This window comes from Budorcas taxicolor, chromosome 5, assembly GCF_023091745.1.
Source record: "Budorcas taxicolor isolate Tak-1 chromosome 5, Takin1.1, whole genome shotgun sequence".
NCBI classification, from domain to species: Eukaryota; Metazoa; Chordata; class Mammalia; order Artiodactyla; family Bovidae; genus Budorcas; species Budorcas taxicolor.
Genome location: NC_068914.1, coordinates 151,757,081 through 151,781,007, shown reverse-complemented (window position 1 = coordinate 151,781,007; position 23,927 = coordinate 151,757,081). Strand labels below are relative to the sequence as shown.

At 60.1% G+C, this 23,927-nt stretch overlaps 1 protein-coding gene across 1 annotated transcript in view; it reads left to right on the top strand.

The window, feature by feature from the left end:
- Positions 1 to 20,013, top strand: part of CACNA2D4 (calcium voltage-gated channel auxiliary subunit alpha2delta 4) — a 65,555-nt gene extending 45,542 nt beyond the window's left edge. Inside the window, exons 27-38 of the mRNA XM_052640635.1 lie at positions 11,577 to 11,638; positions 13,418 to 13,462; positions 13,632 to 13,694; positions 14,583 to 14,653; positions 15,001 to 15,076; positions 15,461 to 15,513; positions 15,786 to 15,841; positions 16,230 to 16,250; positions 17,045 to 17,162; positions 18,503 to 18,615; positions 19,221 to 19,303; positions 19,909 to 20,013. Of these exons, the coding sequence (XP_052496595.1) occupies positions 11,577 to 11,638; positions 13,418 to 13,462; positions 13,632 to 13,694; positions 14,583 to 14,653; positions 15,001 to 15,076; positions 15,461 to 15,513; positions 15,786 to 15,841; positions 16,230 to 16,250; positions 17,045 to 17,162; positions 18,503 to 18,615; positions 19,221 to 19,303; positions 19,909 to 20,013 (866 nt within the window). The remainder of the gene's footprint in view (positions 1 to 11,576; positions 11,639 to 13,417; positions 13,463 to 13,631; positions 13,695 to 14,582; positions 14,654 to 15,000; positions 15,077 to 15,460; positions 15,514 to 15,785; positions 15,842 to 16,229; positions 16,251 to 17,044; positions 17,163 to 18,502; positions 18,616 to 19,220; positions 19,304 to 19,908) is intronic.
- The last annotated feature ends 3,914 nt before the right edge of the window (positions 20,014 to 23,927 follow it).

The following is a 23,927-nucleotide window of genomic DNA, read 5'->3' as shown; positions in this document are numbered from 1 at the left end:
CCCCGTCCGTCCGCTCGGTCAGTCCTGAGAGAGAGGGAGAGAGAGATGAGCAAAGCGGGCATCAGGTGTTCCAGCCCAGGGGTTGTGGAGGGGGCTGGTGTCTCTTTACACTCCTCTCCTGTTCCTCTCAGCTCTGATTCCCTGGCTGGGGGAGGAGAGGTAGGAGGGGGCTGAGAAGCCAGGAACCCTAGCCTCCCCGGATGAGTCAGGGAGCATGCAGGGGCAGGCGGGCATCCCGGGAGCCCTCAGATGGAGCCCAGACGGCGCTGAGCTCCGGGCTAGGAGGTTCAGGAGCCGTCCCTCTCCCCCCCACCCCAGCCCCCATCCTCAGCCTGACCCTTCTCCTTATCTCCCTGGATGATCTCCTGAACGTGTTTGGAGTCATGTGGCCTCCTCCCCCACGTCCCAGGTGCCTAAAGCCAGGGCTACCTGGCTCCCCACCCCACTGCACTCTTACCATCGCCCCCGGGGAGGCAGAGACCAGGCCCAGCACAGGAGCAATCGGTGGGTCAGTCGGTGGGTGGATCACAGGAGAGGCCCAGGCCCCCTGGGGCAGCCCCCTGCTTTCCCTCCACGGTCTCCTAGTGGGGGAGCAGCCGTGCTCCGTCCTCCGCCTCCGGCAGGTCTGGGAAAAAACTCATCAGCTCAGGGGCTCGTGCTGCAGTGGGGAGACAGGCCGGGCAGAAGGTGAGCTTGCAGGGCCAGGGACAAGGAGAGGGGGCTCCGCCTCCCAGGGGACCCGCTCCCACTCCAACTCAATGGCACAGGCCCTCCTTGCTTCCCTCCCGATGTGGCCAAGGGCCCCATCACAGCTGGGCCTGGCACCAGGTGGGGAAGGCCAGCCAGGAGGGGGACCTTGATGCTGCTTCCAGAGGGCGGCCACATAGGTCCCCCCGGTGGCTCCAGGTTGCAGCCTCCCGCTCCCCCTCCCACAGCCGGTTTAATTCTGGGAGCCCGGGAGCCAATGGCAGAGCCGAGCAGACGCTGAGGAGGTGGGAGGAGCTGCTGGGGGCCTGCTGAGCCCTGGAATCTCATCACCATCAGGGTTTCCCTCGGCACCAGGGGCCTCTCCCACCTCCTCCCCCCCCTCCATACAGCTGCCAAGCTGCCTCCTGGCCCCGAGAGCCCAGTCGGAGCGCAGCGCCCGTGGGTCCCCAGCAGCGGCCAGGCAGGAGCGCCTGCTCAGCGTGGGGGCCGCTCGGGATTGGGGGGAGGTAGGGAGGGGACCGCTGGGGGTGCGGGGGGGATCCTGGCTCTGGCTCTGGACTTCAGCCTCCATCCCCTGCTCTAGAGGGCTCACAGCCTCTCAGGGGCTGCAGAGGAGGCATGCTGGGCAGATGTGGAGTGAGGGAGAAACCTTGAGGATGGACCAGGTCCTGGGCTTGGCAGTGGAGGAACAGCTCAGGGGTCATCTCCAGATGCTCCCCCACCTCCCAGCACCAGACCCCTTGGGCTCCTGGCTGAAACGCCCAGGTCAGGGTGGGCTCTGGGTTCAAGTTTCTGTCAGCTGCTCTGTATGTTAAACCCCATCAACTCTCTGGGTCTCAGTCTCCTTATCTCGAAGGCGATAAGCAAAACACACTGTCCCCCATGAGACCAGTCTAATCATGGGAGGCGAGTTCATGGCTGCTGAACTCAGGACACGTTGTCTTGGAAGACAGTCTAGGTGACCCCAGGTAGATGCAAGAAGAAGGCAGGACCCCAGGGAGGGGTCAGCAGCTTACAAGCCTGGCTGCTGACCGCTCTTTCCTGCCCCCAACCTCACACCCCTGTTCCTGAGCCCATGCCAGGCGAGCAGCAGTCACATGGTGGTCACCGTGGGCCGGGCTCACACACAGCCTCCAGACCTCCATCGCTGAGGTCACTGTCCACCCTCTTGGCCCTGACCCTCAGAATAGCCCCTCACTGTTCCCACCAGCAAGGATCCTCATGTCAGCAGCTCAAAGCATCCACCCTGTACCAGGCGGGTCAGCAGCCACCCAGGCTCAGAGATGAAGACCACCTAGCCTGGTCACATGGCCGGCCAGGGACAGGAGCCCGCTCCCTGGGGATGGTTCCCTGCAGTGGCCCCAGCAGGGAGGCATGTAGGTGTGGGCTGAGCAGGGTGCACACACGCCCCCAACATGGCACGTGGTGAGACAGCCCCAGACAGCGTGCAGCCAGGGCGCGTGCTGACACATGCGTGCACTCACGCACCCTCAGATGCCGCCCCTCCGGCAGTTCTTGCATGCCCCCAGCAGACAGGTGCATGGGGTGGCGGGGGAGGGACCACTGGCCTAGAAGCAGGGTCGAGAGAGGCCCCTAGGGGGCCCTTCCACACTCAGACCCACCCGCGGGTCTTTCGGCTGCCATGGGGAGACAGGTGCCGGAGAGCCCTCTCCCCCAAACCCAGCCCCCATGCCCACCTGGGCTCATCCTTGCCTCCCCACCGCATCTCCAGAGTGAGCACCTGTCCGTGAAGGTGATTTGAGTGCAGGTCCTGGCACCCCGCCCCCCAGTGTGAAGTGCATTAAAGCCAGCCAGGTCCATTAAAGCCACCATCTGGGGGGAGAGGACGCTGGTGGCCCTGAGATCTCCAGAGAAGACTGACAAGAACAAGCCCCTCCCCAGGTCCATGGGGTGCAGACTATGCTTCTTGGGGAGTGGTCCTGCCTGCCTGGGGACCCCAGAAGCACCCCTCAGGGACCCCTGGGCCCAGCACTCTACCCTCTGGCCCACCTCCAACCTGAGGACCCCCTCCCCCCACCCCAAACCTGGAAGCTTTCAGCCTCGTTAGGAAAGTGTGACCTACATCAGGAAGCCGGGGGCACAGCTGCTAAGGCAGGCGCTGGCCACTGAGGAATAAATTCACACCGTCTGGGAGGGGAGACCCCACCCAGGTAGAGAATGGAAACAAGTGAGGGTGGTGGGGTCTCTAGGCTCCAAGGCCCTCAGCCCTGTGGGCATTTCTGTCCAGTCCAGGGACAGGGGCACAGAGCGGAGGGCAGCCCTGCTGAGAGAATCTGGGCGGAGATTGGTCAAGAGCCAAGGGTCGAGCACCCCGAGTGCCCTCCCAGAGCAGAAACAGGGGCTTTGCGCCCCACCCAGCCCCCTGCTACTCAAAGGCAGTCCAGGGGTCAACAGCACCAGCCTCCCCAGGGACTTTCTAGACCCAGGCCAGGCCGACGGGGTCGGAACCTGCCTCTTACAAGATCCCAGGCAATTCAGGTATCTGGTCAAGTTTGAAAGGCCCTGGGCTAGGTCACTCCTCTCCTGGGGGACCATTTCAGGGGCCTGGGCAGCAGGGGGTGGTGCGGGAGTGGTAGGGGTGCTGGAAGCATCACCTCCTGCAGGAAGGCTCTGGACCGGGGAGACACGTTACCATAGCCACAAGCAGCTGTGCGTGGTCCCCGGTTCCCCAGCTATTCCCTGGGCTGAGACGCACTGTCAGCCCCACTTGCAAATGGGGAAACAGAGGCTCTGGGGCTCAGTATCTTGTCTCAGGTCAGGCAGTAGAAGGTGGCAGGCTTGCGTCCGAGCAGTCCAGCAATGAGGCTGCTAACCTGGCTGTCTTTGCAGGCCTTTAGGCTGGTCCTGCTTTGCCCTGCCTGCACATGGAGGCTGCCGGAGCGCGAGGCAGGGGGCAGGGACGGGCTGCACCCTCTCAGCTGCCCAGCTTCATAGCTGACCCCACGTCTCCTTGTCTGCTGGCTCAGTGTACCTGACGCAGTTGTTCTTATCAAACTGGTCGCCCCCTCCCTGACGCCCTTCTTCCCAGGGATGCCCACGGATGCCATGGGGGAAGTCCTGGGGGGCAGGGGTCTTGCTGGGGGGTTGGGGAGGATGCTTTCTAGAACCCCTGCAGCAGGGGCTGTGCACTGAGGTGAGCAAGTGGGCTGGGAGCTCCAGGGAAGCTGGGGCAGGAGGTGCTGACGGGCAGGAGGCGGCAGCTGGAGCAGAAGGGCCCACGTGCTCCCTCCCAGCCGCGTGGGGGGCCGTGTCCCCTGGAGACTTGGGGGCCGGAGTACCCTGGAGACTCGGGGGCGGGCGCCTCACCTGGCCCCATGAAGGAGCAGCCTGCCGTGTTCCTGCCTCCCGCAAACACTCAGCTTGGGGGGCCCCCGATCTCTCTGTGCTTCTGCACCCACCCTCCCTCCTCCTCCAGGCAGGGCTGGCTCAGTCTCTGGTTAGAAACCTCCAGGAAACCCCACAGGCCTGGCGTCCACGCCCCTCCTCCCTGCTGCCCGGTCATGTCCATCCCGCTGAGCCCGGTCCACACCCCACAGCCAGCAGCGTCCACTGTGCCTTGGCCGGCGCGCCTGCCCCTGGGACATCATGCCAACTGGCCGCACACCCTTCCCCCGGACCTCCACCCCAGAGCGAGACTTCTGCAGCCTGCGCTCTGCGGAGAGGTGAAGGTCACTGAGGCAACAGGCCGGGCTGATGCCACTGCCCAGGGCCCCGAGGGCAGCGCCCTCCTTCCCACCCACCCAAGCCCAAAGGCCCCCAGTAGGCAGGACCGGGGCACCCACGCTGAGCCCTGGGGGTGGCACCAGGACTGTGCCCTCCACCCGCAGCCGCCGGTGTGGCCTTCCGGGCCCTTCCCACCTCTTCCATGCCCGGCACCCGGAACACACGCGGCTCAAGCAGTGCGGAAGCAGGTTTTTTTAAATCTCTAAATTTGTTCTTGGAGGAGACAGCCTCCTGGTTCATTTTTAAATGCGAGTCCCGTTTTCATCCCCAACTTCCTGCAGCCTGGCTTTCCTGTCACACACTCCCCATCTCAAGCAGACCCTCTTGGAAGAGGGACATAAAGTACCCCCACCCCTGTCACTTCTCACAGGAGTTGCTCTTGGGCAGGCTCTGGACCAGGCTCAATGGTGGCCTCGGGCAGGCAGGGGATGAGGAGGTCTGATCGGTGTAGTGGCGGGGAGAGACCTCCCCTGGCACCCCAACCTTTACAAACCCCCTCCCGGCCCCTCAGCTTGGGGACTGAAATGCGGGCAGGGTTTGCTCACTTGGCCCTAAACACAGCTTCCAGGCAAACGCAAAGGAGCCAGATCAGATCTGAAGGAGCCTCCCCCTCCTCCTTCCGCCACCCCCGGCTGGCTTCCCTGGTCTCCCTCTCTTGGCAGAGCCAAGCCTGTGCAGTGGGGAGGGGGGATCGCTGCGGGTTTCCCTCCCGGCTGGACTCCTCCGCCCGTCTCCACATGCTCAGCCTGCCCCCCAGCACCCCAGCCTGTGTAGTTATCTAAGCTGCCGGGTGTCAGTCTGAGTCAGACCAGGTGATACCCAGCCGTGGCCTGACAGCCAGGTGCCAGCCTGCCCCCACCCACCCCAGGCAGAAGACAGCAGCTCAGAGAGAGGACAAGGAGGCCCGGACGCCTGGTCAGGGGGCCTCTGTCCTGCACTGTCCTGTCCTGGCCACCCCTAAGCTGAGTCCACCACCCCCTCCAAGGCTTTCTGACCCCTTTGTAGGTAGAGGGGTTGTACATCTGGGGGACTCCAGCCTCAGCTTGGTTCCCAGGGCCCCCACTAGGCCTGGGTGGGCTGAGACCTGATCCAGAGCCTCAAGAAAGGGCAGGAGGAAGGGCTTGGAGGCTCCCCTCCCTCGTCCACTCCCAGCCACGCCCCCCAGGGAGGCTCCGCCAGAGCCTGGGGACTCAGGTCCAGCTGGGGAGGGCTCCTCTGCACCCCTGTCTAAGGGCAGCCTCTGGGGGGCCAGCACCCCACATTGAGAGCATCCTGCAGAGAGGTCAGTCAGCCCCCCAAGGTCCAGTGCCCCAGGCTGCCCCCTACCCCACAGACGTCTGCTGTGCCCCCTTCACATGGCACCCAGACCTGGGGCTGTCTGTGCTGAGCTGGGCGTGCAGGTGGCCCAGGGCCCCCGGCTGGCGCCCTACACGCTGCAGGGATGGTTTCTATGCCACCGGGCCTGTCGTCTGGCCCCGTGGCTGCCTTCTCCCTCCTCCTCCAGCAGAATGCTGGCTCCTGTCCCCAACACCGGGAGGTCAGAGTTCCCTGTGCCCTTCAGCTGCCCAGATGTCCAGTCCTGAGTCCTGCCCCAGTCCCAGCCATTGGCCCCAGGTAGGAGGCATAGCAGCTGTCCCTGCAGGCACAGAACCTAGCAAGGATGGGCTCGGGCCCCAAGCCCAGCTCCCGCAACGCCCCCCCAACCCTGCACCCCCGCTGAGCGCTCAGCACTCACCTTTGGCAGGAACAAGCCCCTTGAATCAGCGGTCTGAGCCGTCCAGCCAGCCCCTCCTGGAATTCCTGGAGGAATCAGACAGCGGCACAGCCCGATCCCCAGCAGGACCCGGGTCCCCAGCAGGACCCGGCAGCAGCGCACCGGCGGGAGGGACGCCTGCAGCCGGCCGCCTCCTCCTGGGGCCAGGGCTGCCGGGTCAATGACACACGGAGGAGGAGAGGGAGGGACAGAGGGAGCCGCGGAGAGGGGCAGGCGGGGAGGGGCGCGCGTGTGCGAGCAGAGAGCCGCGGAGTGACAGCGGGGGAACATCCGCGATGACAGCGACAGGCGCGCTCACGGGAGGCGGGCGCACAGGCGGGCTGGCGCACACACACCGGAGGCGCTCACCCTTGAAACCTCCCATTTCAGGGGGAGACGCGGCCGGCCGGCCGAGAGCTCCAGGGGCAGGAGCGCTGTTCACCAGCGCCCCCCCACCACCACCTTCCCTCCCCGCCTCTGCAGGCTTTCCTGCCCTGGCTGCCCCCCACACAACATCCTCTAGCTCTGTCCCCTCTCCCCTTCCCTTTGAGAACCAAGCGGCAGGACCCGGAGCACAGAGGCCCCCCCGGGAAGCAGCGGGAAGCTGCTGAGTCTGTTCGGAGATGGGGGCCGTATTTCCCACCGCGCCTGCAGGTCAAAAGGACACCTTCTGGAGGGAGGGGTACACGAGGGCCCATCTGCCTGAGGTCCTCCAGGGAGGGGCCCCAGGCCACACAGAGTCAATGGCATGCAGACACACAGAGGTCACTGAGCCTCGTGACCCCAGACCAGGGCTATCTGGGGAGGGAGATGCAGGCAGGCTGGGCCGGGGCCTGGGGGCAGGTTTTCTGGAGAGCCCTGGGGTGAGCCTGGAGGAGCGCGGAGGTGGGGAAGGGGGGGCAAACCAGCCCCCTCCCCAGCGTGGACCTCTGGCTGGATGGGGAGAGACTGACATCAAGAGCTCAGAGGCCTCTCTACCAGCCAGTCAGGACGGAGGCATTGGAGAAATAGATATTCCAAGGGAAGGCAGGGGTTGACCCGAAGGAAACGAAGTCAAGAACCAGTTGGGGAGGAGCCGCTGGCCAGAGCTGGATCCTGGTGACCTTCCTGGCATCTTTCAAAGCCTGCCTGATGGCTGGACATGTGGCGCGTTTGTCAAGGGTATCCAGCGTCCCTCTTCCTTTACGCCCACTTTCAGGGGTCCATGATCAGCACTGGGTGAGAGCTGAGAGACCCCTTGACACTCCTGCATCTTCTTTCTCTGTCTGCTCTGCTGGGCAACAGCAGGAGTGCCCGGAGGAAAAGCAGCCTTCCCTCCCAAGATCTCAGCCTCCCACCCTGCATCATGAGACTGGCCCCCACCTGCCCCACACACCCCCTTGTCCCCTGGCTGCTCCCAGGACAGCATGTCCTTCCCAGCATCTGGAACCCTCGCCTCACCCACGGGGCACCTTCCCCTCCTTGAAAACTCAACCAGAACTCCCATCCTGGTGCACGTGTCCAGCTGGACCTTCTTCTCTGACCCATATCACAGAGGACAGCTGTCTGTGGGTGGGCGGGTCACCCCAGCTCTACAACGGAGGGCCCTTCCAGAAGAGAGGTCTGCCTCCCCTGGCTGAGTGAGGAATGGGCAGGGACGGAAGAGCTCAGCCAGATGTCAGGGTCCAGAGGCTCTGACAACCAGCCATTAGCTGCTTGTTAACCGGACTGCGGGGTTACTCACTGCCCTAGAGTGGACAGGTGGATGACAAGGTCTCTGGGGTCCCTGAGCACCGGCTCCCCAGCTGCTACATAAAGGATGGGCCCCATCGACCCACAGCCGCCCGACCCCCCAGGTCAGCACCGCCTGCCACTGGGTTTCAAGGACACGGTCGACAGAAGCGCGAGGGGGATGATGGAGTTTCCGACTCCTGGGGCACGGCGGCTCCGGCGGGGCGGGTGTGTGTGTGTGCCACACGGCTGTTTTGTTTTGCCGTCTGTGATGACAAAGCAACGCGGAGGTGACAGCCAGGACACAGAGCAAAGAGGAGCATCTTGATAAGCTGTCTGCTGCCTGCGGCCTTATTGAGGCTCTTTGTCTGCCAGCCGAGCGAGCGAGCGGGTCTTAAAGAAAAACTGCTTTGCAGGAAGCAGGCAGAGGAGGGCATGAGGCAGCGTGGATCAGGGGGACAGGCAGAGTAGGGGCAGAAGGAAGGGGGTCCGATCGCTCCCCCTCCAACAGGTTGTGGCAGGTCCCCCTAGGGACCGAGGTAGGGCTCTGATGCAAGGACCCACCAAGCACAGGCCTGGGGGGATGGGGACAGCAGGCTGGGAGGATGGAGGTCTCACCCGCCCTCGGCCTCAGCCAGGGACTGACTCTCTCTTCACCACTCCATCTGCAACCCAGGACCGAGGGGTGGTCTCACCTGCACAGAGCAGGCTTCTGGGGGGTTGCCAGGCAGAGGTGGCCAGCCTGGGGCCCACTGGAACGAGGGATGAGGTCTGAGAGCTGCCGTGGAGTCTCCCGGGGAGGCTGGGCTCTTTGATGGGGTGGAAAAGCACTATTCGGGTTGTGAGGCAGGCATTGAACAAAAGGATTTGAAATGATTCGAGCCCCAGGTAAGGTGTGGTGGAACACAGTGAGTGAGTTGTCCTTAAATCCTTGAAGATGCCCCCTTCCTGCCCACTTGTGTCCCCCCAGGCCCCGCACCCTGCCTTCCTCACTCCAAACCAACCCCTGCTCTCAGCATCTAACAGCCCTTCCCTAGGAAATTACTCTTCGTGTCTCACCTGAATTCCCCAACTATTAGCGGATTTCCCTGGGTCCTCTAGGGCACCAGGCACAGCTGGATCTCCAGCATCCAGCACCCCCATCTCTAGGAAGGAGGGGGATCTCTCCAGCATCCAGGACCCCCAACTCTAGGAAGGAGGGGCTCTGAGTGGAGAGAGGAGTTCTGCGAGGCCCCCACAGAATTCACAGCATTTATTTTATTTAGCTCGAAAAGTATTTATTGAGAGCCTTGCCATGTGCTAAGTTTTATTCTCGGGGCTAGGGAATTCCAACCCCCTGCTCACTGTTAGTGCCAATTCTAGGTGGGGCAAGACAGACTATGGACAAGGAAAGTAAATGTCATGCTCCCTAGAAAATAAAGGGTGATGAGATAGAATGTGAACGACCAGTCGCGGGGAGGACCTCGTTATCCGGGAGGTCAGGACGCTGCTTCAGGAGATGCTGTTTGCACTGAGATCCAGTTGTAAGAAGGAGCACTTCATTAATTCTAGGGAAGTGCATTCCGAGGGTGGGGGTGCTGGTGGAGGGGAGCGGGCGGCAGGTGCAAAGGCCCTGGGCGGGAAACAGGCTTTTTCAAGGGAGTTAGAGATTCGGGCTGAAATCAGAGAGATCGGCAGGGCCTTGGATGCCAAACCACAGAGAAGTTTCTATTTTGTTCTGAGGGCAGCAGGAAGGCCTTGGAAGGTTCTGAGCAAGGGAGAGACCCAACTTCCCTCAGGAAGGCCACTCTCTAGGCTCCATGGGGAAGGATCCGCTGGGGGGTCCGGGGCGTTAATCCAGGTGGTGGTGGGGTTGGAGAGAGTGAGGAGAGTCATGAAGTTTGGCAACAAGGGCAGCAGCACTCTGGCGGGATGTGGGAAGATCGTGACCATTAGGTGGGCGATGTGGCCTCATGCGCGGAGGGTTCTCAAGGAGGCTCAGGCTTGGGGAGAAAGAGCCACAGTCGGGTTTTGACCAATGAAGTCTGAAATGCCTACTGGTGACCAGGGTGGACTGACAGCAAGCAGTGAGATGTCCCAAGTCCTAGGACCAGGGCCTAGGGCCTGGAGGGGCTCGTGAATCCACTGTGAGATGGACCCTGGTTCCGGAGAACAGGCTTGGGGCCTTGCTCCTCTGTCTCCACCCATGAGCCTCAAAACCCGGTCTCATTAGGGAAACCTTGGCCCCGCCCTCTCGAGATGCCCTGGGTTAGAATCCCAGAATTTCTTCCAGTTTGGAAATGCCCTACCTCCAGGAGACCCGGCTCTGAGCTATGGAGTGGCAAGGCTGAGTCTGGCTCTAGAAAGAGCCTGAGAGCTTGGACCCAGAGACCAGGGTCAGGGTTTCTCGAATCCTGAACCATTCACGCTGCTCCCCTCTGGCCATTGTTAGAAGATGCCTCCTCTTTCGCTCAGCTTCTCCCTACAGGTGAGAGAAGTCTGTCTAAAGTGAAGGGCAAGGGGACTTCCCCAGTGGCCCAGTGGTTCAGACCACGCTGCCAGGAGAGGGGGTGCAGGCTCGCTCCTCAGTCAGGGAACTGAGATCCTGCATGCCCTGTGGCACAGCCAAAAGACTAAAAATGAATAAATAAAGTGAGCATTAGGGGAGGTTGTAACAGGAGAAACGAGGGGTAGGGCTGAGGGGCCTCCTGCAGCCGTAGGGAGAACTGGGGGAGGGGAGCGTCCTGTCTCCTTCCCACCCACTCCTTTCATACACACACCCCCCCAGACCCGACAGCAGCAAAGCCCCTGATTGTGGTGGGAAATCTCCCCATTGGTGTGACACGGTCTCGTGAACATGGCAGAATGCTGGGGACCCCGACCGGTCCCTGTCTCACAGAGGAAGGAGCCGCAGACCGCGAGGGGGCTTGCCCAGGTCCATCAGCGCCCTCCCGACAGGGGCTCACGTCAGGCCCAGAGGAGAGAGCAGCCAGGGCCCTAGAGACCCCGGGCAGTAGGTCTTCTTCAGTTTAGGGGCCGGTGACTTGGGCGTGGATTCCCCCCACTGCCCAGCCTTCTACCATGTGGACTCAAGATCGGGGCTTTAGCTGTCTGACACCCAGGGCATTTTCTCTTATCATCCCTGATGGTAGGAAGCGGCCTCGTTTCCCTATGCTTTATCTTTCTCTTTCTCTACAACTTGCCTGTCTTCCTATTCTCCGGGCCCAGATTTCTCCTAGCCTCCGGGCATCACCTCACGTTCTCCCAGCCTGTCTGGGGACCAGAGAGGCATGGTGGCTCTTGTAAGCAGCAGCATCAAGCCGGGTTTTCCGGGGCTGGGAGCTTCCTGCAGGCCTGTAAGGAGGAGCCTCTTACATGGGGGCCTGAGCAGGCCGGTGGAGGGGTATCGCTCCCACAGGGCCCTGGACTCCAACCTGGGTCTCAGCGGGAAAGTGGGACCACCTCCCTGGGCACCCACCTTGAGCTCCCAGCTCCTTGACCTCATCATCGCATCTTGGGGTGTTTTCTGGTGTTGTCGGCTCCGGAGAGACTGAGCCACGCACCCCCCCGGCCCAGGCTGCCAGGTGCCCCCAGCCCTCTGCGGATGCACCTCCTCCCTTGGGCTGGGATCCAACACCTCTCTCATCCTCTCTTCGCCACCCCCCGCCCCGCTCCGTGGCAGCCGTGGGTGTCCAGATGAGGATGGAATTCCTGCAGCGCAGCTTCTGGGCCGCCACCCGGCAGGTGCGTGTGGGGTGCGGGTGGGGCTCTCAGGGTGAAGACCCCGACCTGGGCACCTGAGCTGCTGCCACCAGCAAGGCCCTGCCCGCCTCGCAGCCCCGGACCCCCCGTGCACATACACAGGACACACACGACAGGAACACACCATACACACGCCACACCACACACATCCCCTGTGTGCACACACCACTCTCACCACACAGGCATGTGACACACCCCCGCATGCACACCACAGGTGTCCTGTGGGCTCCATTCCCCACACACACCACACACACACATACCATGCACAAACACATCACACACCACACACATCACACACCACACACATCACACACCACACACATCACACATATCATACACCACACACATCACACACACACATCACACACACACATCACACCACATATATCACACACACGTCACACATCACACACCACACACATCACACACCACACACATCACACATATCATACACCACACACATCACACACACACATCACACACACACATCACACCACATATATCACACACACGTCACACATCACACACCACACACATCACACACCACACACATCACACATATCATACACCACACACATCACACACACACATCACACACACACATCACACCACATATATCACACACACGTCACACATCACACACCACACACATCACACATACACATCACACACACACATCACACCACATACATCACACACACGTCACACATCACACACAACACACAACACACACACCACACACATCACACACACACCATACACATCACACACCACACACATCACACACACACCATACACATCACACACCACACACATCACATCACACACACCACACACACCACACACATCACACACATCACACACACACACACACACACCACAAACATCATACACACACCAGACACACATCACACACACACCACACACATCACACACACACCACACACACACATACCATGCACAAACACATCACACACACACCACACACATACATACCATGCACAAACACATCACACACAACACACACCACACACACCACACACATCACACACACATACATCACACACGTCACACATCACACACCACATACATCACACACGTCACACATCACACACCACACACACCACACACACCACACACACACACACCACACATCACACACACACACCATAAACATCATACACACACCACACACACATCACACACATACCACACACATCACACACACATCACACACACACATCACACCACACACATCACATCACACACATCACACACACATCACACACACACCACACTCATCAAACACACACCACACACACACATACCATGCACAAACACATCACACACAACACACACCACACACACCACACACCACACAATCACACACACACATCACACACACACATCACACCACATACATCACACACACATCACACATCACACACCACACACACCACACACATCACACACACATCACACACACACCATACACATCACACACCACACACATCACATCACACACACACCACACACATTACACACACCACACACACACATACCATGCACAAACACATCACACACCACAAACATTACACATCACATCAGACACACATCATACACACATCACACACACACATAACACACATCACACACGTCACACATCACTCACACACGCATCACATACATTGCACCACACACATCACACACTCACACACACACACATGGATACACAACTCACAGCTCTGCCCTTTCCTCCAGTGTGGTGCCGCGGAGGGGCCGTGCCAAGAGAGCTGCCAGGACAGTGTGAGTGCCTCCCCAGCGGGAAGGGGGTAGGGGCAGCCCCCACCCGCGTCCCCCTGATGGGCCAGCCCCTCCTTCCCCAGCCTGGGTTCCATGCAGTGGCCTCCCCACATGGTCCAGCAGGGGTCAGTGTTAGGGCCTGGCCTTGACCTCCTTCTGGGCTTCTCCCCAGGATCTGGACTGCTTCGTCGTCGACAACAACGGGTTCATCCTGATCTCAGAGAGGCCCCAGGAGGTAAGACACTCAGAGGCGAAACTAGACAGGGGGGCAGGGACGGTCACATTGCCCAGTGACCTCTACTGTCAAAAAGACCAGAAGCGATAATCCTTGCCCAGAGACAATCAGTAGACAGTCTGAAACCACAGCTGGCCCTGAGAGACCCCAGGACCCAGCCTTTCCACCTCAGATGCCCAGAGGCGATCATCTGTCTGTTTTGTCTCCCCGCTCTATTGGTGGGGGTTCCCCGAGGCCCCCGGGTTTTGTCTGCAGCCTTGCCTAGGGGGCCCACCCCAGAGTCCTGAGCCCCTCCTGCCGCCCACCACCTACTCCTGTCTGCCTCCCCCTCCACCACCTTAGTCCATTCAGACATCCAGAGCAGAGCACACAGACAGGGCGGCTCACAAACCACAAAGATGCTCTTCTCACAGTCGAAGGGGCTGGAGCCCGAGGGGGCCCCCCTGGGTGGCAGGGTTCTCAGTGTGTCCCTAGCAGCACAAGGGGCAGGGAGCCCCCTGGGGTCTCTTCTGAGAGCACCAACCCCATCAGGCGGGCCCGTTGCCCTGGAGGCACCTTTCTGCATGTGAATTCGAGGCACATGCTCAGACCTCAGCGCCTACCCTCCCACCTCCGTGGGGCCAGGATCTGGACGCTTTCTCCCCTCGTCTGGACCTCTCAGATGGGAAAGTCCATCCTCACGGGCCAGCCTGGCCTGGAGTTGCCCCATCACACCAGCTGGCCACATGCCCAGGACCCCCTTGGACCCAGGAGGGCTAAGGAGAAAGTACAACCCCCCCCACACACACACACTTACTGAGCCTCAGGAGGGGAAGCCCAGACGCAGGTGAAGTCTGGAGCTCGGAGCGACCCCCGTCCCTCCCTCTCCCCCTCTTCTTGCCCTCACAGGTGGGCCGATTCCTGGGGGAGGTAGACGGTGCGCTTATGACCCAGCTGCTCAGCATGGGGGTGTTCAACCAGTAAGTGGGGCAGGCGACCCCCTCCCCAAACACATAGAGAGGAGGCGGGGCATATGGATGAGATGGGCAAACAGATGAGATGCATCTTAGATCCCAACCTCAGAACCGCACAGGGACCCCCAGGGCTGTAGAGCAACCTCCTTAGGCCTGAGGCCTACAGGGGTGGGAAGGGTTGAGGTCCCTGAGAGGGCGAATGAGGTTTGCTGTCCCTTGGCTTTGAGCAGCCCGAGCCCAGAAATGTCATTTTCTGACCTGCTGACGAAACCCTGCTGCAAAGTCTCTCAGGGAAGGGTGGGGGTGGAATACGGGTGGGGTCTGGACTCACCCTGTCCCAATTCTGGCTTCAGAGTGACCATGTACGACTACCAGGCCATGTGCAGACCCCCAACCCACCACCACAGCGCCTCCCAGCCCCTGGCCAGCGTGAGTGTCCCCAGGGGCTTCCCTCCACCAGATGGTGACCTGTCCCTTTCTCTCCAGGAACCAGGGCCCATCTTGGCCCTCTCCCACTGCTCCCGCCGCCCACAGTCCGCTCCCTCCCAGATCTTATCTGGCAGGGCGGGGCAGTCAGGGCAACTGCTCCAGCAGAGGGACAGCTGCAGCCCCCGTCTTGCCTGGTTCCCACCCTCACCCCCGCACGGTCCACAACCCATCAGGGATCCCATAGACGCCACCCAGGGTGATGACTGGCGTTATCCTGTCATCCGCTCTACAGCAGGAATTTCCCAGAACAGCTTTCCACTGATCCCGCTGCTGGGATGGGGTGGGGGGAGCCCGGGGCTCACAGTGTGTCCCCTCTCCCCCCAGCCCATCTCTGCCCTCCTGTCGGCTACCAGGTGGCTGATGAACGAGCTCCTGCTGTGAGTGAGGGGCTGGGGGCTTCATGCAGGGGTGGGCTATGAGGGGGCCCCTTGAAGGGAGCTGCTTGATGTCCCCACAACCCCAGGGGAGGAGGCTGAGGTCCAGAGTGGAACCAGCCAGGCACATACAATGCCCCCTCCTACATGCAGCTGCCAGGAGAGGGCCTCTGCACCCCAGGAGCCTCTGGACAAGGGTTCCCTGGGGGGAGGGGCAGAGAGCCCGGGGGCCAGTGAGGAGGGTGATCAGGACTCTGGCCGTTTCTATCCGACAGGCTCCTGCTGGAGTGGAGGGCCTGGGGCTTCTGGTGTGGGGACCACAGGGCTGAGGGTGAGTGCTCGGTTGCGGGAACCCAGAGCCCAGCATCATTCTAGCCGCCACTTGGGGGGAGGGGACTGCAGAGGGCCCACCACTCACGTCCATCCTGTTGGCCTCTCCATCACCTTCCCTCACCTCTGTGTGACGTCATACCATCTCGGGACACCACGAACCTGTGTGACATCATCCATATGCCATCATCCATCCCATGGGACATCATCCATCCCACATGATGTCATCCATCATATGTGACATCATCCATGTGACATCATCCATCCCACGTGATGTTGACCATTCCCATGTGACATCATCCGTTCCATGTGACCTCATGCCCACACCATGTGACACCACCATCATCACCATCATCGCCACCCCGTGCTGGGCCACACATCCTGGATAGCCAAGACCGTCTTCCATCATTGTAAGTAGACTGGCCTAGGAGCCCCAGTGCTGGGCTGGGAGGGTCCCAGGAACCTCTCTCCTTCCAGGACTCCTCAACAATGAAGGCCCCTCTCAACTTACAGCCCTGCTCCTTAGGGGAGGGTGTGTAGCCCAGACCTCATCCCACATGATCACAGCCCTGCCCCAGGGAAAACGGAACCCTCCAGCCCTCTCCTGGGCAATAGCTCTGACGACGCCAGAAGGACAGTGTCCTGTGGTCCAGAGGCCAAGGCCCCACACAGGGAACAGCTATCTGCTCACCCAGGAGTGGACGTGGGTCCTCCTCCAGGGCGGCTGCCAGGCCTCTGAGTTTGCCAAGTCCTTTCTGAGCCCGCTCAAGTGACCACACAGGCCCCACTGAGGAGTCCAGGAAGTCTGGGCACTGGGCCCCCCGCCCACCTCTAAGTGACCATGGGGTCAGTTGTGGGGGGAGGCCCAGGGCTTGTCCGGGAGCTGTGTCTGCAGAGCGCCTGCTGGACCATCCACAGGGAGCAGGGCTGTCATCTCCCAGGCCCCCCACACCCTGGCCTCCTCCAAGCCCCTGGACATCACCGCTGACGGTGCGGAGAGGGACAGGCGTCCCCAGGGTAACCCCAGGCGTCACTCACACTCAGCCGCTCCCCCACCCCCCACCCTAAGTCCTGATGGCTTGCCATCTGCCAGTGGAGGGAGCGTCTTCCTCCCGGCGCCGTGACCGCACTGCCCGGGCTGTCGAGGCCCACCCCTACGGGGGTGACCGAAGCCCCGCGTCCACACCCTTCCGTGTCCCCGCAGCCCACAAGCACAAGAAGCAGGACCTGCTGCAGCCCTGTGACACCGCCTACCCCGTGTTCGTCCACCAGACGGCCCTGCGGGAGGCCAACGGCACTGTGGAGTGCCGCGCCTGCCAGAAGTGAGCGGGGAGGGGAGGGAGCCAGGTGGGGTCCCCGCGGCAAGGCCTCTGTGCCCGCTTCCTCGGTGGAGGGACCACAGGCCTCGGCCCAGAGCATGGCAGCCAGCTGGGGACAGGGCTGGCATAGTGTCCATGTCAGCAGACAGAAGAGATGGCCCTGAGGCCAGGGCAGACTCAGGGAAGGAGGGCCAGCTCTCACTTAGACGTCTGTCCACGCAGAGGACCGGGAGGCTGGAGGACGTTTCAGGAGTGGCTAGGGCACCTGACACCTCTGCCGGAGCTCCCGCAGGGAGGCCAGGCTCTGGCCCAGGGAGGCCGGGAGGCCTGGCTCAAAGTTCTGCACTTCTCACTCCCACCCTGACCTCGGGCCACCGCCCACCCACGGGATGTTCCATCCTGACCCGGAGGAGATGGCCTCCCCTAGGCTGTCCACTTGCCAGCATGCCACTCCCCAGGGGCTTCCAGGATGTCCCTGAGATTCAGGGCACAAGCAAACTGCCTTCTAGTGGGATGCCTGGGACCCTGGCCTCAGACACAGCCAGCCCATCTTGTTCAGGCAGGCACTGTCATTGTAGGACTCACACAGCTGGTTTCACGGGAATGTAGTTATTTGTACACTTATCTCAGAGGCTGGCAGGGTGGATACGGCAAACAGTGTGGGTAAAGCCAAGGCCTCAGAGTAGACGGACTTTGATTGAAGAGGAACTGGTGACCTTGGGTGCATCACTTTACCCAGAGGCGTCAGCTTTCCCATCTGCAAAACAGGGATGATACCAACTTCATATGGTGTGAAGAAGGTTGAATATGTACATGTGAGTCTGTAGTGCACGTGTATATGGGCACGTGGGTGTGCTGTGTGTGTGTGCACGTGCACGTATGAAGTCCTCTACCCCGTAGGAAATGCCTACAGGCAGTGTCTGTGGCCAACGCACTGGCTGAGCCAGTGACCGCAACCGGCTTGCACCTACCCGGCTCCCAATCGGGCAGCGTGCGGGCCTGGGGTGCCACCTTGTGGCTACGCCTGAGCACTGTAACCCCGCTGGGGGCGGCCTCTCCACACTGGCCTGTTTACTTGACATGGTCTTGACTTAGGCCTGTGTTCCCCACAGACGTCAATAACAACTCCTATCCCCCTAGATGTCTGGGCTTCCTTCCCTCCAATCTGCTAGGAAAGGAGCAGGGCAGCTGCAAAGGCTTGTGGGAGATGTAAACCAGGTTGCCTCCCACCAGGGGGCTGACCTGGGCCCCCAAGCCCTCGCGCCATCTCCAGAAGAGCCTCCCTGAAGCCCAGCGTCCAGCTGCTCGGAGCTTCCACGGGCCAACCTCTCTCGTGTCCACAGGGCGTTTGTGATGCAGCAGGTCCCCAGCAGCAACCTGCTGCTCCTGGTGACGGATCGCACCTGCGACTGCAGCACCTTCCCGCCAGTGCTGCAGGAGGCAGAGGAGGTCAAATATATCCTCTGGGGCTCCAGCCTGCATGTGTGTGGGATGCAGGCAAGGGGTGGACGGGGGAGCAGGGAGGGCGGGTCATCACCGAGGGGCTCAGATCTAGAGAGGTGGGGCCAGCCACCCTCACCACCAACACCCTGCCCTCCCCAGGGCTCCAAGGGCTGACCTCTGACCCTGGAAGGCAGTGAGGCAGCCAGTCCCACCAGAGGTTCCAGAACTGAGTCCCCAGAGGCTCCTGGGTGGCACAGACAGTAAAGAATCCACCTGCAAAGTGGGAGACCTGAGTTCGATCCCTGGGTCAGGAAGATCCCCTGGAGAAGGGAATGGCTATCCACTCCAGTATTCTTGGGCTTCCCTTACTCAGACAGTAAAGAATCTGCCTGCAGTGCGGAAGGCCTGAGTTCAATCCCTGGGTCGAGAAGATCCCTTGGAGAAGGGAAAGGCAACCCACTCCAGTACTCTTGCCTGGAGAATCCCATGGACAGAGGAGCCTGGTGGGCTACAGTCCTTGGGGTCGCAGAGTCGAACACGACTGAGCGACTGTCACACACACAGGCTCCAGCGTCATCTCCGCCTCAGCTGTGTTCACCTTAACAGTGACCTCTGCACATAACGCCTCCATCAAGTGCGACAGGATGCGTTCCCAGAAGCTCCGCCGGCGCCCGGACGCCTGCCACGCCTTCCATCCAGAGGTAGGGGCTGGTGGCAGGGGTCTTCATCCCCAAACCTCGGCCCAAGCCTGTACCCTTCAGACGTGAGAGCACTGGACACCCAGTGTGCAGCTGGGAGGGCACCTTTGGAACCCTCATCCATGTGCATTCGTGCAGGGAGAGACCCGGCAGTGTTTTTATGATGAGAGCTGGTCTCCCAGGGGCGAGGCCCTTGGTAAACTTAAACACAGCTTCTCCATATTGCCCCCATCGCACTTGGATCCACGGGGTCCAGGCGGGTAGGAGGAAACCATGATGCACATAATACTGTGGTGACCAGCCCCGAACACCATAGTTGGGCTTCTTGTACTTGAGTCATCCTCGCTAGACACGCTGAGTCCACAGCCAGGATGCTCCCAGAGTGCCGGGCTTCTCTGCAGTCACTCTAAGAGGATAACTCCACAGCCCTTCCATCTTCCTTCTCCTAGAAGCAGGGGGTGGGGGGCCAGGGCTCCATCCACTTGCCGAAACTCCCCTCTCCCTCAGCCCTCGGTCCCTCTTAGTCCCAGAACCTCTCTCCTGACTCCCAGTCTCCCGGTCGCCTCTGCCTGGATGGGTACCTCACCGGGAGTGCTCTGGGTCCGCAGGAGAATGCCCAGGACTGCGGAGGCGCCTCAGACACCTCAGCCTCGCTCCGCCTGCTCCTGCTGCCTCTGTGGGCCTGGGTGCTGCCACCCCAGCTGCTGCGGTGACCCCGCCCCATCAGGCCTGCTTTGACGCTGGGAAGTCAGTAGTCCGCCATGCTGCCTGGCACTCTACAGCTGGGTTCTTGCCCGGGGCCATGCTCATCAGTCGTGGGCCTCCTGAGATTGCTGGTGGAGTCAGAAACCCGTCCTGAAGACCTTCTGGAGTGCCGGGTACCCTCCACCCCACGTCTCAGTGGGCAGTCTTCCCCACCTCCTCTTGGGGAGTCCAGCATGAGCTCAACCTGGACCAAGACCAGAGAGCTTTAGTTCCATCTATTCCCCCAGAAATCCAGACCCAGCTAGAGACAGGGCAACTCTTTCTAATGAGCCTGGTTGGTCTTCAGTAGAATCCAAGGACTTAAATATCCTGAGAAGGAGGAGAGGAATGAGGCTGAGGGCAGAGAGGGGAGGAGGGCAGGAATGCTCCCCACCAGAGATGGAGCTGCCCCAGGGTGAGGTATACAGCAGGGCAGCTCAGTCTCACAGTTGAAGCTCAAAAAAGGTGTGTGTGTATCTGTGCATGTATGTGTGTGTGCGTGCGTGCATGAGAGAGAGAAGGCAGGTCCTTTACATGAACATGGCTGCGTGTGATGCTCACAAACTATTGCTATTAAAAAAATTTCTATAAATGTCTTTGCAAAGCCCTGACTTACCATTTGCCTCTTTCTAAGAAAAACCTAGTGGGTTAGCGATACAGCTGCTGCACTGGAGAAGGATCCAAGTCCAGGGCAGGGGGCAGGACCAGTTGCAGCCAGAGGGGTCCTAGCAAAAGACTGGTCTTCAGGGAGGCAAAATCAGGGGGGTCCTGAAGGCTCCAGACCCCCTGGAGGCCCAAGGACCCAGGGTGGCCTTTTTCTGGCTGATGATCCACAAGAAAGACCACCTGACTCTGGCCTTGGGGCTGGAGCTTTGGGGAGCATTCCCATTTGCAAATTGGAGTCCAGTCGGGGAGATGGATGCATCTGGGCACGCCCCCCACCCAGGGGTCTCAGGGCCACAGCTTCCTCCCATGCAGACCTGGCTCCCCAGGGACTGCAGTCCCCACTGTGGGAGTGACGCTGAAGGCAGAACCGTGCAGAAACCCTGGGGTGGCCTCTGATCTCTACGGTCAGCCGGCCTCCCTGGAAGAGGTGACCGTGATGAGCGAGGCGTGCACGTGGAGTCCGTATCCTGAGCCTGGAACCACGTGGCCTGCGGTTGGCACCCACAGCGTGTCACCGGCTCTCCTCTGAAGCACCTGCTTTCCTGGCGGAGGGGAGGGAGAACGGACGTTGGAACAACAGGCAAGGTCATAGGTGCCCGCCGGGTGCAGGTGGGCGAGGAGGCAGCAGGGGTCCCCTCAGGTCGACTCCCCACTTTCATGTCACAGAGCCCTCGAGGCGATAGCCCCTCCCTCGCCGTGTCCTTCTGGGGCATCGGAGCGTGTCCAGACCCTGACCTCTAATCTCTCTCCAGGACAGCATCCTGTTCCCCCTCCCCACAACCAGGAAGAGTCTTTTCAGGCAATTTATCGACACTCTTGGCCACACAATTTAAAAACCACGCTTAGAAGTACTGGGCAGCTCCCAGCCTCAGCCCCGTCTCTGTGTGGCCAGGAGGGGGCTATGGGGCCAGGACTCCCTGTCAGAACCAATGGAAGCAAAAGCCGTTGATACAATAAAGCTGCTCTTCACCTGGGCTAAGAGAACATAAGCCCTGCCTTCGGAGGTCAGAGCTGTTCTTGCCCTTTTCTATTTCGGTAGTTCTAACCCTCTGCCACCCACCACCACCGCCACCACAGCCCAGAGGACAGCAGGTGGCAGCCTAGCTCACGCTAAAGAGCCGTCACCTTGGTTTCAGACCAAGTAAAGTCGCTCAGTCGTGTCCGACTCTTTGTGACCCCATGGACTGTAACCCACCAGGCTCCTCAGTCCATGGAATTTGTCAGACAAGAATACTGGAGTGGGTTGCTATTTCCTTCTCCAGGGGACCTGCCCGACCCCGGGATTGAACCCAGGTCTCCCGCATTGCAGGCAGGCACTTTACCGTCTGAGCCACCAGGGAAACTCAGACCAACCAAGTTAAAACCAAAGTCACTGAATAGATGACAAGATTCTGGGGGAGAGAGTCCTGAATTCCCTTTTCCTAAAAAAAAAACCTGTGGATGCCCGAGGGTGCCAGGGCTGCCAGCTCTGAACTCAGGGCAGGGGTGTGCCAGCTCCTAAGTCACCTCTGAGTGTGTGCTGAGACACGCTGAGACGTGCTGCTGAGACAAAAGGCCTGAGCACCGCTCCACGACGCCAAGTGGGAGTTCGTTCCAGAGGGCAAGGGAGCGGACGTCTCGAAGTCAAAGACGCAAACTCGGGGAAGAATGAGGGCAAGAGCTTGGCGCAGACGCCAGCCCAACCCTGCAGCTCGAGTGAGGGATGCTGACTCGGGGTGGGGCGGGGACAAGCTCACAGGTGAGGAAGCAGCTGTCTCAGCAGGCCCAGGTGCTGTCCCCAGAGCACTGTCCCCAGGCCAGGGTGGCAGGGGTGGCAGTGACAGGCTAGACTTCCTGCCCGGCTAGACTCCCGCCATCACCACCAAAGGCAGAGTCACACTAGAGCAGTTTGCCGCATGTCACGGGGCTGGGGGCGGGAAAACCCGCCCAGCACGACACAGGGCGCGGGGTCAGCGCTTGAGCCCTGACCGAGCAGGACACTCGGAGACCAGGGGTTACTCACGGGAGCAACAGTGCCCACAGCCATCTCCAGGCCAGAGAGCCCTAGCCACTGTCAGGCCAGGACTCAAATGCGTCCTCATCCACTTCCTTGCCCGCACCACAGGTATCGCCGTGAAAAGGGAGCCTACAGACAGCTCAGCAAAGGACTCAGGAAAGCCAGGGGGTGTCTGTAGGCCTCAAGCAGGATGGGAGGGGCAGGACGGGAGGGGCTTCCTTGGCAGTTAAGACCTGGCCTTCCAATGCAGATTCAATCCCTGGCTGGGGACTAAGGTCCCACATGCCTCACATGCAAAAAAATCAAAACATAAAAGAGAAGCAACGCTGTAACAAACTCAATAATTAAGACTTCTAAAATGGCCCACATAAAAAAATTTAAAAAGCAGGACACAACCCAGTGTCCAGCCTCCAGGTTCCCTATGCAAAAAACCTATTCCTACACCTAAAATGAGAACTCATCCAAATACTGGAAATTCCCCTGAAGAAAACTAAATATACCCAAGGCAAAAAGGGTATATCCTCTCTTCTCTTAAATTACATAGAAGGGTTAACAAGCCCCCAAAACCTTTCAGTCAAAACACACGAGGCTTTTAATTTTGGCCGTGCCGCGCAGCAAGGGGATCTCAGTTCCCGGACCAGGGATCGCACCTGCATCCCCTGCAGTGGAAGCCCAGAGTCCTAACCACTGGACTGCCAGGGAAGTCCCTACATGAGACCATTTGATCTGCATGTTCCTCTTAGTGTAGACTGTGTCACAAAAGTCAGACTCACCTCTCCTAGTCTCACCTACAAAACACAAGTCAACAACAGATCTGTTCACTGGGTGCTACTGTCACAATTACGTCAAGTGTCGAGCGCTTTAACACAACCCCTTCGCATGACGCGTTCTTTACGTATTATTTTCGTACTTCTAACGATAAATTAGCAACTGCCCCTTGGAGCTGGCTCTCCCCTCCACTCTTGTGCCTGGGACCCCAGTCATGATGAAAGCGTAAGGAAGGCCGGAAAGGCTTGAGTTAGGCATGAGCATTGGTTTTTATACCACACCCTCTATTAACTTTCATCCTCATCCTGCCTGCCATCATTAACACGTTAGGAAAATTAAACGGAAATGTGAAATATACAAATTACAAGATTTATCTAATTAACACTGCCAGAGAACATTTTCAACTTTCGCACTCTCAACACTACTCTGCGAAAATGGCAGTATACAATATGA